Below are 18,797 nucleotides of genomic sequence, written 5' to 3' on the forward strand. Positions count from 1 at the left end.
GGCATGGGAGGGAAGGAAGACGCCGTTCCGTTTTACTGCTGAGCACGAATGCGCCTGCTTTTGTGTATCCACTCATCCGTTGACGGATCTGTGGGTCGGTTCCACTTCCGGCTATCATTCATGGCGGGGTTTTTGTGCAGACATACGCTTTGGTTGCCAGAAGTGGAATGGACAGGTCGGACGGGTTGGGCTGCAGTTCAGAAACCACCAGCAGCACCACGGCTGGACTCCGCGGCTGTCAGTTTGGCTTTGGTTGATAAGGAGCTGGGGGGGGGCGGGGGGGCGCTGTCAGGTAACTGTTGGACTGCTGATGGAAATGTCAGCTGATGGGACTCAGGAGCCCGACTGCTGAAGAAGGATGGACAGTCAGCGTCTGTAAAGATGTACAGCCTTGGAAACCCCAGGGTGCAGTTCTCCGTCCTGTAGGGTGACGGAGTTAGAACTGACCTGGTGGCAGAGGGTGGGGTGCAGTGACTGTCAGGAGTGCTGGTGATGCAGCGATTAACGTGCTCGGCTGTGAACCTGAAGGAGGGCAGTCCTACCCCCTCAGCTACTCTGTGCAGACTCACCGCCTGGGAAACCCCGTGAGGAAGTTCCGCCCGGGCCTAGAGGGTCTCCTCGGGGAGCCCACCTGGACCTGACAGCAGTTGGGTGTCGTAACCTGTGGTTTACATTTCCAGGGGCCGCCCAGCTGTTTCTAACGTGGGTGGATCCCTGTACATCCTCCACCCCCACCCCACGCAGGGTGCGAGGACTCGCCTTCTCTGCCTTCCCATTGGGTCCGTCTGAGGAGGTTCCTAGGCAGAACAGCCTGAAGGATGAGGATGTGAATCCCCCCAGCCTCCCTGCGGAAGAAAGGCCTGGCAACCTGCTTTAGTTCACGTCCCGGCCCAGGGACACCAGGCAACAGGGGAGTTCTGTAACAGAGGAGGTCACCAGGAGCCGGAATTGGCTTACCAGCGGTGGGGGTAGGTGTTTCTTGGGGTACTCAGTGTGAAGCAGTGTTTAATTGTGTGTACTCCCCACGCCCACCCCCACACCCACCACCACCACTTGTGGTGTACATTTCCCTGAATACTAGCGATGTTGAGTGTCTATTCCCGCGCCATTTAACCCGAGCTGTCTCTGGTTATTGAGTTGTAAGCTTACAGAAGGATCTCTTCCCCACGTGTGTGTCATGGTCTGTTCTACTCTTTGTAAGATGCCACTCAGAAGGGTTCAGGACCAGTTGAGTGGAAGGTGGAAGGAAGCTGAGGCTGCTACTCCCGTGAAGATTTTCAGAAGGCTCGGAGACCCAAAGGGGCACTTCTTCTCTGCATCCTAGGGTCCCTGTGTCTTAAGGGTCCCACTGCTGAGCCTGGTCTCGTTTATGATCTTGAATTTTGTCCTGCATTTTCCTCCTACTCCATCCAAGACCTCCTCACGGGGTCCTTTCAAGAGCAGTGGAAATAATAGCTCGGTCTGAGACCGGTCTCGGGATTGTGGAGATGGGACGTTTGTGTGGTCCACTAGCTCACCGGACTAACTGTCTCCAGGTGTCGTGATTCTCATCACTCTGCACAAGTAGATGCTTAGGTAGAAATGCAATCCTAATAATAATAATTTATAAGTTATCAAGGGGTCACCAGAGTGAGGGGAGTGGAGGAAAAGAGAGGCACAGAGACCAAGGGCTTACCTAGAAAGTACAAATGTTTAGAAAAAAAGTACAAATGTTTAGAAAATGATGATGGCAGCATATGTACAAATATGCTTGATACGATGGATGGTGTTCAATGTTATAAGAGCTGTAAGAGCCACCAAGAAAATTATTTTTAAAAAACATCGGATGAGCATTGTTATGCCCAAATGCACAGTATGTTCATTGTTGTTGTCAGGCACCGTGTAATTGACTCCAACCCAGACTGATCCTGTACAGCCCACGACGACTGTCCTGAGGGTTCCCCACGGCTGCGGTCTCTATGGGAGCAGATCACTGGGCTTGTCTCCCCGGGGCCACTGGGTGGGTTTAATCCACTGACCTGTGGGTGGCCGCCCAGCATGCAATGCGGTGCCACCAGGATTTACTACTAATGGTGTTTCAGGAACCGGTAAGTCTTGGGAGGAAAGTAAATCTTTAAGCCGGTGGTTTGACATGTTCCTGGGCTCAGCTTGCTGGTGCTCTTGCTGGAACGTGACGTGACGTGAGCTGAATCACACGGTCAAACGCTACCCTATAGTGCTGACTGGCATTTGCCAGTGTATGAGTATTGGCTGAGATCTGCCCTACATGCGTGGCTTCATTCCACACAACCCGTTTCAATGTGCCTCTGTGATCAGTGGCTAGCTGCAGACAAGTTCCCTCCCTCAGATGAGTGGTCTTAGTCTTGTTAGGGTGCTTTCCCCCCAAAATGATGCACTCCAATCAAGTGGGTCCCAAGGAGGCCTACTGGACCAGTTCAATGGAAAGGCGAGGGTGCCAGCGGAGAAAGCTGTGGCGACAGCTGTTTGGCATCCTAAACGGAGGTACTTTAGATACGCTTTCTCCAAAGATACCAGACAATCCTAGGGGCCGACTGGAACGTTCAGAAAATGGAAGGCTGCACCGGTGACAGGTGTACGAAGGTGTGTTTCTCTTTCCTTTCCATCACAGAGCCCTGCTCATTCTTTGGGAGTACCAGCAACTGTCCAGTGAGTTTCCTTGGAAGGCTTAGCTCATCTTGACCCTTTTTCTTCAACAAACTCAGAGCGTGTGGAAAGGTGCACAAATTGAGCCCCTCAAGAATGTCTAAACTGCCCTTTTCTCCCCCCGTCATTTTCTTAGGAGCTCTTCCCTATGTCATACCATCCCATGATTCAGGTGGATCGAGCATCATTGTACAGTTGCTACCACAATGAGTTTCAAAACAAGTTCTTTCTTCTTGAACTCTTTGATATCAGCTCCCCTTTATCCCCATCCTCCCCCAAACTGCCATTTTGATCACGTGAACAGAGTTAGAGAGATGCACACCTCCCTGTTAGAAGTGTGTGTGTGCATCTGGGCGGATGAGATGCTGAGATTCACATTTGCCATTTTCAGTAAAGGCTTCTGTACTTCCTAGGCACTCTCGTGGTAAAGTAGCCGTGCCTCGGGCTGCGGCTGCAAGGTCAGGGCAGCAGTTCAGAACCCTCAGCCGCTTCTTGGGAGAAAGATGGGCTTTCTCCTCCCGAGGAGTTACCATCTCAGAAACGTACAGAGGCAGTGCTACCCTGTCCTGTAGGGTCACTGAGCAGGCAGCACCTGCGTGGCAGTGAGTTTGAGTTTGGGGGTTCTATGATACTTTTTATAGCAGTAATTTTTTACGTACATTCATATTATCTCATAATAGATTGGTTTATAATAATAAGCAACCACAGATTGATTATATATTGTAAATAAATTTTATATACTTTTTTTTTAACAAGAACCCCCCTGAAACAGTAAAATCCTACTAGAGAAGAATAAGGTTCACTGTTTATTATTATTGTTATCATGGTTGCTCGTTCTTTTAAAACACACACCTGTTGTGCCTCTGGTGGCACACATGGTTCAGAGCGAGTAGACAAGATCGACTCTTCCGATCCCCCCAGAGGCACTTTCAAAGACGAGCCTGGCGATTGCTTCGGGAAGTTCATGGCCCTGAAAACCCTGGGGAATCGGTCTGCTCTGCACACAGGGGTGACCATAAGTTGGAATCAACTCGTCGCTCGTCTGATGAAAAAATATAGAGACTGGCTCACGTTGGTAATTTTCAAGAATTCGGTGTTCTTAGGAACTCTTGTTGGAAATGCGGAAGCTCTCACCCCGCGTAGGTCTCTCCCTGGGGGCTAACCTGGGGACACAGCCGTTTCACATCGTGCGTTCGGTGGGCCTGTGCCGTCAGTTACTGATGACACGTCTTACGAAGGGATCCAGGTGGATCATTTAGCTCTGCCATTACTCCCTGTCTAGTCTGTTTATCTGACCGTTTCCTGTTTGAGTTGATAGCCTCACGTCGAATTAATGACACGCCCCCTTCGTTCGGTCTCCCGAGAGAGGCGGCCGCGGCTTGTCGGTCCACACACGTTTCTGTGCTCCTAGGGCATTTTGGAAAAATCGAAGGCCAAGGGTGTCCCCCTCGTCGTGGATGCGGTAAGTGCGCCCTGTCCCCACCCTCGCCCTCGCCCTGTCCGGCACGGCACACAGCAAGGGCACCTGACAGCCATGGGGTCAATGCCACTGCTTTCCCGTTTCGCAGGACGGCTTGTGGCTGATCGCACAGCAGCCGAGCCTCATCCAAGGCTACCCGAAGGCCGTTCTGACCCCCAACTACATGGAGTTCAGCAGGCTCTATGAAGCTGTGGTGAGTTTGTCCTCCAGGTGCGAGCCCCAGGAACCCAGCCCCTCCACGGGTGCACATCTTTGCCTGGGTACAGACTGGCAAATGGCAAGTGATATTTTCCCACCCTCGTTTCTGGGAGACACTGGTTTCACCCGGGTGCCTGCCAGTTGTTAACTGGAAGCACCTTCCCTCCCCTGGCAGCACGGATCCCAGTGGTGCATCTTGGAGCGGCTGAGCCCTGGTGTGTTGGGGTCGGGGTCCCCTTCCACCGCTTACTCTGGGCAAAGCACGCCGTCTCTGACTTCCTATGGCCTCATCTGTGAAATATGGACCGTGACATGTCTGCTTCAGAGGGCTTTGGTGAAGAAGTGAAATAACAGATGTCTATCAGTTCCTCTTGACTTAGCCAATGCCCCAAAACATTCACCCAGCTCATCACCACCAGCATGTGTGTTCCTTCTGCAAAACTTGACAAAAACTGACCACAGGCATTATGAACTCTGGTCGGGCAAGACCGCGGGGAGGTCCCTAGAGCACTATTTCGGCCACAGCACCTGTGTGGGACCCAGCTGAGGTACACTGGTTAGCGGTGGCTAGCGGGGCCTCTCTCTGTGCTAAGAGAATGTGAGCTTCTGGAAGCTGGGGCCAGAAATCCACCTTGGAGCAAGTGCCCACGAGGGTTTGGGGAATCACCAGTGCACAGGACGGCAGCGCTCACTGCCCCGGTGCGTGTGTCTGCGGCCCCCTTTCAGGCCTTGTAATGACGACATTGATTTGCTTCTCCCCCTCTGCTGTTCCTGGGGTTCTCTGCAGCTTAGAGATCCCGTAGACAGCAACGATCATCACGGAGCCGTGCTGCGTCTCAGCCAAGCCCTGGGGAACCTGACCATTGTTCAGAAAGGAGAGCGAGATGTGATCTCAGACGGCGAGCAGGGTGAGTGGTGTGTTTCCCCCCTGCTGGGTAACCAGCACCGCGCCAGCTAGCTTGCCCACGTTTGGGTGCGGGACGATGAAGGACCAGCCCGGTGTGTGCCGCTGGCCCACGCCATTCAGGGCTGCTCTGTGCATATCCGTCAGTGCAAAAAGAGGGACTTCCCCAGGAGTCTAGCAACCAAGACGACTTCAGAGTCCCGGTTTTGTTTAACTTTTCACGATTGTATGAGAGGAACTGATCACAGTGAGTGACCGCATTGAAAAATTTAAAGATATATGGTGCCTTGGCCCTTTATACATTAGCAGGATTTCTGAGATACAGCCCAGTGGTAAGACGATTGTAGCAACACATCCACTCGTGTCTTCTCTGCTTCTTTGAACCAGTGGCTCCTTGTCTTCAAAGCCATCAACTACACTTGCTGCTGTTTTCGGTTCTATCCTCGGCCATTCATTCCTCTGCCCCTGGAGAGCTTCATGTTAACATTTGTAAGCAGGTGTGGAACATCGGTTTTAAAGGATGTACCAGAACATCACCTGGAGCAGTGTTGAAGAGAACTGATAGCCACCTGGCCCCGTGGGAAAAAGAGTGCTGAAAGTCGGGGGGGGGAGGGAGTGTTGAAGGAGGAAGCCAAGGATTTGCCCTTCTGCTGGAGGTCTTCCTCAGGCAAAGTGGGAAAGCCCGGCTCCCGGGGACCAGATGAGAGGGGCCTTAGAAGAGATGGCTCACAGCATGCCACGGCTTCTCTAGTGTAGTGGTCATTAACGTGGACATTTCCACGTCAGAGTCTTGAGGAAAAATGATCTCAGAAGTGCATGTGAGTTATTTTAAAGGCCGAGGTATTTACATGCATACCTTTATTACTTCTTCAATGTTCCCCAGAGATTGTTCTCCTGAAGGCTAAAGCGTTGTCATCTTGTGAGCCGCATTGACCAAGAACAGCAATCTTTTCTTCTTCCTCAGTCTCAAGGGAGAGACGGCATATGACGAACGCTGTGGCTGGTCGTGCGCCTGGTCTGTACTCACACTAGTGGCCTCGTCATCCTCCTTCACAGGAGGGTTCCCTGATTGGATGCGGTGGTCCTCGTTTTCCCGTGGGCGTGGCACGCTGAAGGCTCACCCCTCCCCTGGACCCCGTGCCACCACCCTGTCATCTGCAGCTCACCTGCAGTCATTTGGATATTGTATTACGTTCTGTCCCCGCTGTCTACCCAGCCGCCTGTGGTCCAAAGGGCCTCATGTACCCAAGGACTGAGTTCAGAAGGGCCTGGGAAGGAAGGGGACGGGGACCAGGAGACAGGAGACGGCAGTGGACTGCATGAGGCGTGCTCCATTCATTGAGGGAACTGCGATGGGGAAGTTGACTCAGAGTGGGTGTTAGTGCTCCGTGGCTCCGCACCTCAGTGCACAAGAAAAAGCTCAAAGGAAACGTTTTCAATATTAAAACCAAAAAACAACCTGAAGAAAACACAAGTGCGGACGCTAGCAGTGGAGAGCTTCCTCGGGTGCCTGGCGAGACAGGTCACTGCTGTCACTCTCACACGAACCTGTTGACATCGGCCACGGAGAGCGACGAGCAGCAGGGACAAGGGGCTGAGAAAACTGGCTTCACGTGTGCACCGGAGCAGTGAGGCGCACGGCTAGGGGTTATGCAGCACTCTAACCTTCTGAACGAGGCGGGCCCTCCACAAGGTGGCTGCCACAAGGGCCCAAACACAAGTGTTTGGTTCTGTTGCACCCAGGCTCGCTCTGACTCGGAACCGACTCCCCGGCACCACACAACCACCTTTCCACAGAGCTGCTTTCTGCAGGACAAAGCTTGGGTCCCTAGGGACAGAGCAGCTGTGTGGGCTAGTGGGGTCAGGGTGAAGAGGGAAGGAAGGCTTAGGCATTCTCCAGGAGCCCTGGGGCACATGGCTAAGTGCTCGGCTGCTGACTGAGAGGTTGATGGTTCACACCCACCCAGCAGCTCTGCAGGAGAGAGACCTGGTGATCAGTGATCTGCTTCCGTAAAGATCCCGGCCTAGGAGCCCCTGTGGGGCAGTGCTACTCTGTCTCCTGGGGTCACTGTGCCTCAGCATACCCTCCATGTCACCTAGCAACAGCAAAAACATATAGGTACTTAATGTATGCGCCCAGGCACACACATACAACTATAGGCAGCAGACACCAGAAATATATGTGATTTAGGATAGAGCAACTTATTTTTAAGACCCTGACCAAAGGATTAGAAAGTTATAATTTATAGAGTCCTTGCCACCATGAATTGGCTTCTCCATTAACGACTGGAAGTCACGATCATTTGTGAAGTTCATTCAAGGTTGTGTTTGTCCTAGAACGTCATCACGGAGTCTGCTTAAAGCAAAGCCAGTTTATTGAGGGATGGAACCACCCCCCACAACCCACTGCCATCAAGTTGATTCCAATTCAGTCAGGACAGAGTAGAAATGCTCTAGGAGTTTCCCAGACTGAATCTTCACAAAGCAAGACTGACTGCCTCAACTTTCTCTGAAGCTGGGTTCGAACTGCTGACCTGGGGGTAGCAGTCCAATGTTGAGTACAGTGTGCCACCAGGATGCCTACAGATGGATATTAAACTGCCCACGGCCACTGAGTCCATTCCAGCCGATCGTGACTCCCTAGGACAGAGCAGGACTGACTGGGTTTCTGAGACTGTTAATCTCTCTGGAAGTGGACTGCCTCTCATCTGGCTCCCGAGGAGAAACTGGTGTGTTTGAACTGCTCACCTTGTATTTAGCATCCTGACTTGTAACCCACTGTGCCACCAGGGCTCCATGGAGGGAGACAGTGAATCACAAATCTAGGCAGCACAAAGCTACCAGGCAGTCCCAATTGCATCCCCAGGTCAGAGACTGTGCTGCAGGGCTTAAAGGTTAAAATACACGGAACGCACCATAAAGCAGCAGCACTGGTAGCTTAGTGGTAACGCATTGGGCTACTAACGGGAAGGTCAGTAGTTCAAAATCACTGTCTAGTCCACGGGAGAAAAATGAAGCTTTTTACTCCCATAAAGAGTCTCAGCTAATAGCGAGCTTAACAGTCTCAGGAACCCACAAGGGCAGCTCTTCCCTGTTCTATAGGGTCGCTATGAGTCAGTACCAACTCCATGAACTGAGTTTTTGAGTTGAGAGCAGTTTAAGCATTGTTTTGATTGGCTAGCTAGAGTTAGTTATTCAGATTGCCTGTTTTTGGTAAATCATTCGGGAAATTCCTTCACTCACTCCCATGGAGTCAATCCTGACTTGTGACGCTGTGGACAGGATAGACCTTTTCCCGTGAGTTTTTGAGGCTGTAAATCTTTACAGGAGTAGAAAGCCTCATCTTTCTCCTGGGGAGTAGCTGGGGAGTTTGAACTGCAGACCTTGTGGTTCTCAACCCAATGCATAGTGCACTACGTGCTGCCAAGAACATATCCAGGCAAGTCCATCCTGTTTATGGACTTCCTGAGGGCAAGCTGTCCCTCCCTGGTTTACCATCAGTAGTCATGAGCCGCTTCTTCTGAAACAGCAGCTGAACCTCTGACAAGGAGTGGAGTTGGACCTCCTGTAAGCCATCTTCGTTCTGCCAGGCACCCAGGTTACGGAGCGTCCTCATGTTCACATCTCTGAAGGTGAATGTGTTTGAAGCGTGGGATACACACAAAAGCTCACCACCCTCTGTGGGTTTGTAGCACCTGAGGAATCATTCTATTTATAGCATGTTCTTCCTGGACGTTCTTTTTTAGCCGACAAATCGATGTTCTGCCTCCTCCTTGTGCTCGGACGACTGTTTTGTGAATTCGCCACGTCTCCGCGGAGTAGCCACCCCTGCCGGGCAGGTGGTCCGTCTTTCTGCATTTACGTGTGATCTGGGGCTGACCTTACTCCAGTGTCTCCTGTCAAATCCGGGCCAGGGTGGGGGAGCACTTCAGAAAGTTTGTGCAAAAATAGAACTGAAAGGTACTGATTGAAGCCGCCTCAGTAAAGCAGACTCAGATTCTTCTAAGAAACAGGAGGCAACAGCAGGCAGTCTAAAGGGAGCTTGCAGCGGGGGGCAACAGGCCCACTTCTCTCGGCTAGGGCACCCCCCCTTTTGAGGGGGGCGCTAAGGTAACCCCCTGGGCTAACGTCTGCTTCTGGTCTGCTTCTGTTTAGTGCTCGTGTGCAGTCAAGAAGGCAGCAGCCGCAGGTGTGGCGGGCAAGGCGACCTTCTCTCAGGCTCCCTGGGCGTCCTGGTGCACTGGGCGCTGCTGGCCGGCTCGGAGAAAACAAACGGGTACGCCCCCATCGGAAGGGCGCGTGCTGTAAGGTTGCTGAATTTTGTTAAGATGTTCCAGTAGCTCACCCATTGGATAAGCAGTTTCATTAAACGAAAAGTATTAGTGTTGCCTTGAAGACATTCCTGGGCAGAAAGGAATCCTGCCTGTCGAGTTAAGACACCTGGGGCCCGTCCCAGTTGGGCTCAGTGTATGGGCTCTGGGGGATCAGTTAACTTGGGGGAGAGCTTTAGGAGCCCCAAACCCACTTCCAGGGAGAGCCCATTCTGTCTGGGTAGGGTTTCTGAAAAGGTAAATCTTTACTGGATTAGACAGCCTCATCTTTCTCCCAAGGAAGTGGCTGGTGGGTTTGAACCGATGACCCTGTGGTTAGCAGGCCACTGCACCACCGTGGCCCCTGTGGCCTTAAAGAGGTAGTTTTCTTTTATGAAAGACAGCAGAAGTTAAAATGCCCCTCTAGTTTGTTCACTGTGCCCCCAAATTGCCTTCTGTTCTGTCCTAAAGCATTCTCTACATGATATTTTTGCTATATGCAAAATATCTGCTGTAATTGTCAGGGACTAAGAAAGATGATTAATGCGGTTTTAAAAGTGTAAACCTACATATACACAGGGGTGAGGGAGTGAGCTTCAAAGAACTGGTGGAAAAATGCCATTATCTTTTCATTTGATTTTTCCACAAACTTTTTGAAGCTGCCATATCTAAACATTTGTCAGTGCAGCATTTTTCCAGGTGTACAAACTATTGAGTGATGCAAGCGGTATTCATTGTGCTGTGCAGCCACCACCCTCACCAACGTCCCCCCCCCATATACACACGCATAACCGACGGCCCCTTCTGACTCCCCCCCCCACCCCCGCACTTCCCAGTCTGCCCCTGGTCACCCCTAATCCAACCATCTCTCTACATGTGCCTGTGTTTGTCATTTCACCTGAGTGCGCTCATACACTATGGATCCTCTTGAGATTGACTTAATCCCTGAGCATAAGGTGTTTGAGGTTCGGGCATGTCACAGCATGAATCCGAGCTTCCTTTCTTTTGACGTTTCATTTGAACCAATGAAGCAGACACAAGAATGTCCTGCTCGGAAACCCCGTCCTGCCTCAGGGTGCCCCAGACTTCAGGGTGCCCGCGGAAGGCCCCGAGGTGGAGTCAGAACCTGCTCTGGGCAGTGGGTGGGCAGTAGCTGCAGGTTCCCTTGACTCAGAAAGACAGGATGTCTTTGCCCCTGAGGTTTTTAACTCTGGAAACTTCTCTAATGCCTTTCTCCCGCTTTCCTAGTTTGAACCCGCTTCTGGTGGCTGCATTTGGCGCCTGTGCCCTCACCAGGCAGTGCAACAAGCAGGCCTTTCAGAAGTCCGGCCGCTCCACCACCACCACGGACATGATCGCAGAGGTGGGGCCGGCCTTCAAGAAACTCTTTGAAACCTGAGCAAGCTGCCAACAGAAGGGGGGGAGGGGGGATGATGCATATGTATGTGATGAGTCATTTGGATACTGAATTCTGGGTAGAACGCTCGAGTTTAGGATTAATTTGGTTTATGCGGAAACTTTTTCTGAACTTGCAATATAACAATTTGGGGCTAAAATAGCATGTAGCCGGAGATGCTGTCATGTAAGGAAACATTATTCCTGGACTTTTCTTAGTTTTTCACCAAGAACCGAGGGGGGAAAAAAGATTAGGAGAAATCACATGAGAACGGAGAATTCTTCCACCAGCTCAACTGCATTTCTTGGCTTGCTCCAAGATAAGCAGAGTTGTTTTTAGTCTTTCTGTGCTTCCCCCCTTCTCGTTCTCCACCGGTGTACGTGATTTTCCTTTTATTTATCCAAGGACTTCCTTGAACCTAGCTATCTCTGTTAAAAGGACCCAGTCAGTTGCTTTCAAATATCTCCATGAGTAATGAATTGTTTTCACGTGTTTTTATTTCTTTTAAATCGGCATCCACCGAGGGTTTCTTTCGAGGGCTTCATTCAGCGTTCATTCTTCAGCTTGTTTTTCTTTCTTGAAAGCCCCAGGGCTGTGGTCTAGTTACCCCTTCAGGTCTGGAGATGAACTCACCCCCCGCCTCTGGCTCAGTTTTCAGCCCAACAAAGCAGATAGGTCAGCAAGAGCAGCGGTCACTCCAGGGAAGAGCAAGCACACATCTTCAAATAATCAGCCCTGGGAGGCCAAGGTCACCATTCAGCAGGGTTAGGAACAGGCAGAGGGAAGCAGCAAGCAAAGGAGGAGGTGAGTTAAGTGACGAAGCATTGCCCGGCGGCCATCTCTGCCAAGAAACAAAACGTATACGGATTGTTGCGTAGAAACGTGATCTGTAAACCCCCACCCAATTCACAATAAATTAAAAAAAAACAACAAAGCCAGTTGGGTTGAAAAATCCCTGGGCAGAAATTCTAAGCATTGGCTGCTAGGGTTGACTTTAAGTAGTTTAGAAGAAAGAGACAACCGATATAGAAACCATCGGAGGCAATGGCTCGAGACAGATAGGCAGCGAAAGGCTTTCTGCAATACTTCACACGTAGTACATACTGTTTCCAATTCCGTACGCACATCTGTACTTGGCAATGGCCAGCGGGCGTCAGCAAATACAGATGAACTGAGGGGATTGGTGGGATGGCTGCAGTCCCATTGGTTCTGATGTGGCCAACCAATGTTTTGTCTTTGGGGTGGGCTCTGATGGGGGGAGGCGACGAGGGGTGCGCAGTTAAGGTAGATCTAGCCATGTTGTGCTTACGTGTTTGGGAAACATCAAGCTTGTTCAGTCTGGCGTGAGGGTGGTACCCAGGATGCCCAGGAGGAAGTACTAATTGGCATCACTCTGCCTACTTATGAAACAGGACAGCTGTGCCATCTGGTCTGAAAATGTGCGTGTCCTCGGGAATATTTACAGCTGTGTGAAAAGAAACGGATCTCTGAAATTTCAGTCAGAGGCTTTCTTTTCTAGCGCGAACCTCCAGTTAGCTCATTTGGATAGTCCACGTAACAAGCCTCCTCTGGATGCATGGTTTTCTTAGAGTGGCACCTGCTTTTAAAAATAAGATTATGTATTTTTATATCTAAGCATTGGCTTATTTCCTAGGGCCATTTCTCAATGGGATTTGGTGCCCACCACATGCAGTTGAGTAAACATTTGTACTTTCTGATAATGCTCTCTCTACAGTGACTGCAAATCTGTATGCTCTTTATCGATCACCCGTGATGAGTCCTCTTTTGGTTGGTACTGACTCAAACTACCTCACCCCAAAGTGATTTTACTTTCTTATAAAACTACTGATCCACTGTCACAGCTGTGACAAAATGTTTGCTACTGTTATTTCCTGTCTTGAGACTCTTCACTGGGTACACGGGAACAGCTCTGGGGGAACCGGCCATGGGTATTTCCCCCTGTGGGTCATTCGTTACAGCCGAGCACTGATAACTATTAAAAGAGCTCATTTAAATGGAGTTTTGTATTTTTCTAAGTATCTAAGAGTCGCCTCTCAGCTTTTCTGAGGGCTTCTGTCTGATACGCCTAAGTCTCTGCATATCAAATTTGTTTTCCACCAATGCACACTAGCATTGTTCTAATTAAAAGAACAAGCCTAAAACATTTCTTTCCATAGAAAATAAAATTTAGTAAAGTCAACAAGAGCTAGTGTGTGTGTGAACATTTCTGCTTATATGGGAGGTAAAAAACCAGCACCAAGTCAGGTGCTATTTTTTTTAAAATGTCACTTCAGGTGACTTCCTAAGATGAATACATTTTCAGTAAAAAGAAATGTAAACATGTATTTCGTGTGTGTGTGTGGGGGGGGGGCGGGGGGGGGGCACTGGTTCCTGAAATGCAGAATCAGTCTCCTCTCCCTGCTTCCAACTAAGCTAGAGCGCGCAGGGTAGCAGCCAGGCCCCAGGTGCATCCTGGGGGGGAAAGGGTACCACTGACGCAGCTGCAGGTCTCCTTTCCTGAATGCTGCTTGCTCTCTGGCACCAGCTGTGTCAGTCCCGGCCATCCTGGACACCGCCTCTGCCTCTCCCTAGTGCAACTCCAGGCTGCCTCGCACCCTGCTGCCTGAGGGTCCCCGCCGTTACTGTCCCCCGGCGAGGACCAGCTGGGCTTTGTTACCCACAGCACACTTTGATAAACCGACTACCGCCAACTATTGGACCTGCCGTGTGTGTGTGGCGCAGGGGGAGGCTGGACCCTGTGCCACCAGCACTTCGAACAGTGGCAGGGTCACCCGTGGTGGGCAGGTTTCCAGGGAGCTTCCAGGCTGAGACTAGGAAGAAAGGCCTGGTGACCAACTTCTGCAGTCGCCAGTGCAAACCTGAATCGCAGCAGTGTTGTCCAACTGGCTTGCTCTGGACGCTCCAGCAGGGGTCCCTCGATGAAAGGCACAAGCACCTTCATGACGGACTCCCCGCGTGCCGGGAACTGGACAGGACTTCTCTAAAGGGAGCTTTGTGTCTGTGGCAATTGACTCTTCCAGCACTGTTATCCATCTGATTTATTTCAATGTTGACTTAAGAGACATGATTAAAAAAAAAAAAAGTACAGCCATCAACAAGTTGGTTCTGACCCGTAGCAGCCTCTACAGATGTATAGATGGCTTCAGAGGCTTCCCATCTTCCTGGGAGTTGACCGCCTCATCATTCACAACCTCCCTCAGCAGCTGGGGGAGCTTGAACCACAGACCTTGCCGCTTGGCCAGCAAGCCTATGCTTGCCTGATGGCACCTGCAGGGCTCCTTAATGGCCACAATAGGAAACTTTAAAGTTTTTATCTTAATTGGGCCTTAGGAGCGCTGTGGTGAGAGTGCAGTTCTACATGGCTTCTCTTCATCTTCCGTTCCCCGGCTTCGGGTGGTCTTTCGTCCTTTGATCCAGTAGTTCCCATGTAGACACGGTGCTGCTTCTGTCCTGCAGACAGAAAAAAATAGGATTTGGACTATCTGAAGAGGTGCCGCATTACCGGAAGGGCTTAACGGGCAAGATGTTCAGTGAGTGAGCTGGGACATGCCGCCCACCCTCAATGTCTTACTTAGATGTGTCCTTTCTAAAGGAAGCAGCTGTGTGAAGACCACCCCCACCCCACCTCACCCCACCTTAATGCCTGCTCTAATGTGGAGGCTGTAGGAGAGCAGGCAGTGTGCCAGAAACGCCAAGACTTGAGTTCGAATCCTACCTCTGCCCCTGATTTCTTGCACTCACCTCTACGTGTAAGCCTCACTGTTCCTTCCTGCGCTGACACCCCTACGCTCACATGCCCTCTTAGTCTTGGTGTGCTCACCCGCCTGCCCCCACCCTGCTGTGTGGATGGAGACCCACGGCCGAACGGCAGTGGCTCACCTTGATGTGGATGCTGTGGATGGCGAGGTCCTTGCGCAGGACATCACAAGCCTGAAGCAGGGGCTGCCTCTCCAGGAGCTGCTGCCGCCGGGCATCCCCTGAGGCTTCCTCTGTGGCCAGCGCATACTGACGCACCTGCTGCCGGAACCGAACTAGCTCGTCCACCACGCTGCACAGCATGGCCGCACTACTGTCTCCTGAAGTAAACTGAAGACAGGCCCAAGGTTAAGTGCTCAGCCACGTCCTGGACAGCAGCGTGTAGCCGTCCAACGCGGACGCAGAAGACCAGGTTCTGCTGTTGTGTCTACAGCGAATCCAGTGCAGAGAGCAGGTCAGTGCAGGTCTGTTCTTCCGAGCCCTAGAGCACGGGGCCTCATCACAAAAGCCCCATCAGCCAGCAGCTTTCATTAGGGATGCAGAGTGAAAGGATGCGGCTGCGGGCTCTTGACAAGTCTCTACTGGCGCAAAACAGCAGCCCTAATGTCCCAAGGCCCCTCATCTCTATTTTGGGTGTCTCAACACTCAAGGGACACTACCGAGCATCCTTCAGGAGCTGGAAGGGGAAGGGTTCCGGCCACCCTCCCCTTCCTTCCTCTGGCCTGAGGCCCCGGTCAGGTGCTTGCAATGCAGCCTCCAGAGCTTCTAGGAACCTAGGAGAAAAGGTGAGGGGCGGGGCCAGGGAACTCCACCACCAATCTCTACAGCCCTAGCTTGTGGGAAAGATGTTTATCCGCCCCTTCACTCAGAAGAGTCTAGAAGTCTAAGCTATGTGGATGAATTAAGTCATTTAAACCAACTACGGTCACGGTAACCAAATATTTAAAATACCGCAGCCATCCCATGCAGGGCACATTCACACACTGCTGTGACTGAATGGTCTGAGACCAGCTAGACAAATTCATCAGGAGGACGAACACGCGTGAATACCGTTTCCTTATAGCCAGTACTCCTCCCTCCCTCCACTACGTCCTCTGCCCAGGAGAACAGATGATCGTGACGGTTCAGAAAATGCAGCTGCTGTTATGTGAACACATGTAAATAAGAAACAGCCTCAATCTTTTCTTGCTTCCACAATCAGAGAGAAGGTTTTCAATACAAAAAATGGGGCTCCAAGTGGGGCCAGACTCCAACATCTGAGTTTAAGAGAAGGTGAATTTGCTCATTTTGATAGCAGCCAGCTACAGGCCCCTTTTCCTACTCAATGAGGAGCTCGGGGGCATAGAGGGCTACAAATTGGGCTGCTAACCCCAGGGTCAGCAGTTCAAATCCACCAGGTGCTCCAAGGGGGAAAAGAAGGGTCTGCCCATAATGATTGACAGCCGCAGAGGCCGAACGAGTGGTTGTACTCTGCTCCATAGTCAGAGTCGGCTCGATGGTGGGGGCTGTGGGTTTGAGGTTTGCGTAACAGCAGTCTCTGGAAAGCCTCATCTAAAATAGAATACAGATATTCAAGGACTTGCTCTGCTCTGGACAGGGGTTAAAAGACTTTCGTATAAATGGAGGCAGAGTGGGCCAGAAAAGGTTAAAAATAAAATAAAAGTCAACCAGTATATATATAAAAAAGTCTATGCACCAACATGCGTATAAAATATGTACATCTAAAAGATAAATATACAAACAAATCACACTTCAAAATCACCCCCCAGGAAATTGTGATTCTTTCTTGCATTAAGAACTGGCCATTCATGTGGCGAGACCAAGGAGCTTGTTCCGGGTGCTGTCGAGGGGGTTGCCCAGGAGGCAGCAGCAGAACCCACCTGAGAGACCCGCTCAGAACTTGTGTCCAGAACAGGGAGGTCAGGGAGGCTGAAGGGACTGGTCCAGGCAGAGACCAGAGGGAGAGCTAAATCCAACGTGAGGCTCGGAGCAGGATCAGAAAACCACACCTGCTCCCTAGAGACCGATTCCAGCTGGGCATGACCGTAAAGCTATCAAGGGCTTTGTGCAGACAATTGGCAAGGGCTGCTGGGTCAATGTTACGGTGTTGGTATAGAGAGAGGTACACAGGTTGTGGAGCAAGATGACCTTATTTGCAAATAATAGGTATGAAGGTTTTAAGGGCTGATGGGCTTCAAATTGGCAACAGTTGGGGGGGGGGGGTGTTCTGTGACTGTACACGTAACTTTTCTAAAACTAAAGATTCTTTCAAGATGGAAGACATGCCAGAAATAAATATTCACAAGACTGCCGTTAGCCTACTTGCTGGGGCTAAAATTAGCTGATTTCTAGTCTTCCCGGTTAAAGTTTGCCAAATGTTTCCATTTCAACACAGAAGTAAAAGGTGGATCTGAGTGTTTTGTTGTTGCTGTTTCGTTTTTTCAAAAAGGAGCCATTTTTTAAGTGTGCAAACAAAAGATTTGGGCATTCTAGCCATTCGTGAAAATTGAAATTTAAAAGCAAAAAAAAAAAAAAAGTTACTATTACTGTAAGCTCATTGGACAATTAAGCTTTTACAAGAGAAGGCTGTACCTGCCGATCTGTCAGAGAAATTCCCACCGCTTCTAAGAACTCTTCGATGTAGGAGACCATGGCGCCAAACACAGCAGGGCTCCGAGGACCGGCGGTTTCCTGCAACAGAGGACCCAGTGGAGACCCTTCACAAGCAGTCTTGACGTCGGTGCGCACAGGACGGCTTTAGTTCTCAACTTGTATATCAAAGAACCAAGGCTTCAGGCCCGTCACGTCCACCTGTGGCTTTCCCTGTGTGTGTAGGCGGATTCAGGGCATCAGACCAAAAAGGGCAAAAGAAACTCGCCATAACTCACAGAGACCCCACAGGACAGGGCAGAACTGCCCTGTGCGTTGCCAGGACTGAACCTCCGTATGGGGGTAGAGAGCCTCTTTTCCCCATGGAGCAGCTGGTGGTTTTGAACTGCTGAACCTTGTGGTTAGCAGCCCAGTGCCTATCAGACACTGTGGGTTAATACTGGATTGGCCACTCAAGGGCAAGCCAAGCGCAGGGTAAGCCATCTGCCTCACCTCTGAGCATCAGCTGGCGGGTCTAACGTGGGGATAACAACAGAATCCGCAGCTCGGTGCCTCCTGAGGGCTCCGCGTGAGGGTGCGTTTACAGCAAGCCGGGAGGGAGAGGGGAGCGGACGGAATTTCCGAATCAGAATAAATGATGAGGAAATGTTGAGACATGTTCTGTCTCCTCTCGGGCTTGATGACAAGTCACCAAATTGGCAAGGGTGGCGAATCTGGTGTAAGGCCAGCCTTTGTCCCTGTGCCAACAGAACCGCACACAGGTCAGAAAGAGGTCACTTGGGCAATCTGACTCGGCAAAAAGCCAGTCCTGTTTCATAGGCCTGCCCGGCCCGCCCCTCAGGAGGGCCTGATCTCTCTCACCACGTCCTCTCATTCCAATGAAGAACCACTACAAGTGGCTGACCGCCGTGACTGATGGCAGCTTATGGGGTAGGTAGTGCGGGAGGGGCTCGGGCAGAAAACAAGTGAAGAAAACTTGTGAACAAAGTGAGTGGCTGGCTAACAGGGGAAAGCTCACATGCTGGGCATGGTCTCGGTCCGCTAGTGAGGGCACCTTTTCTTTGGGGGACGGGGAGGGGGTGTCACAGGTAGTTGCCCTGGACCTGCTTCAGTCTCCATCCTCAGTCTCGGAGCACTGTTAAGTTGGGGTCAAGAATTCCTGCATCAAGCTGGAAGTTTAATTTTACTTCTCCCACCAAGTACCTACCTACCTGCGTCTGCCTGAGAGCAGAGGAGACTGCCCTCCTGTGCTGTGTGTGGAACTCCCAGTCCAAAGTTGTGATGATACAGGCAGGGGGGCCACCACCCACTTAGCTGCCTCAGAATCGCTCGCTGAAGGAGCAAGCGCCGGGCCCTGTCTGCAGGGCATTCTGACTCGGGGTTCCAGTTGGGGACGGAGACCCTCCCCCGGGATGCTGAATGACGGGAGGAAGGGTTTGGGCTGGAGGAATGGGACTG

General features: G+C 51.1%; 2 protein-coding genes across 5 annotated transcripts in view; one reads left to right on the plus strand and one right to left on the minus strand.

Annotated features, from left to right (window-relative positions):
• The window catches only part of NAXD (NAD(P)HX dehydratase), a 48,431-nt gene extending 37,452 nt beyond the window's left edge, over window positions 1-10,979 (plus strand). For all 3 annotated transcript variants that reach the window (XM_013005136.3, XM_045283994.1, XM_045283993.1), the window contains 5 exons: window positions 4,076-4,126; window positions 4,233-4,337; window positions 5,130-5,250; window positions 9,402-9,522; window positions 10,805-10,979. In XM_013005136.3, the coding sequence (XP_012860590.3) occupies window positions 4,076-4,126; window positions 4,233-4,337; window positions 5,130-5,250; window positions 9,402-9,522; window positions 10,805-10,955 (549 nt within the window). In that variant the 3' untranslated portion in view covers window positions 10,956-10,979. The remainder of the gene's footprint in view (window positions 1-4,075; window positions 4,127-4,232; window positions 4,338-5,129; window positions 5,251-9,401; window positions 9,523-10,804) is intronic.
• Window positions 10,980-13,996: 3,017 nt separating this feature from the next.
• The window catches only part of CARS2 (cysteinyl-tRNA synthetase 2, mitochondrial), an 88,115-nt gene continuing 83,314 nt past the window's right edge, over window positions 13,997-18,797 (minus strand). For both annotated transcript variants that reach the window (XM_004704411.2, XM_045283955.1), the window contains exons 13-15: window positions 17,322-17,420; window positions 14,853-15,059; window positions 13,997-14,423 (exon numbers count right to left, since the gene is read on the minus strand). In XM_004704411.2, the coding sequence (XP_004704468.2) occupies window positions 14,343-14,423; window positions 14,853-15,059; window positions 17,322-17,420 (387 nt within the window). In that variant the 3' untranslated portion in view covers window positions 13,997-14,342. The remainder of the gene's footprint in view (window positions 14,424-14,852; window positions 15,060-17,321; window positions 17,421-18,797) is intronic.

The sequence above is a fragment of the Echinops telfairi genome, unplaced genomic scaffold, assembly GCF_000313985.2.
Source record: "Echinops telfairi isolate 266 unplaced genomic scaffold, ASM31398v2 ScPeMD7_7467;HRSCAF=8505_1, whole genome shotgun sequence".
Classification (NCBI taxonomy): Eukaryota; Metazoa; Chordata; class Mammalia; order Afrosoricida; family Tenrecidae; genus Echinops; species Echinops telfairi.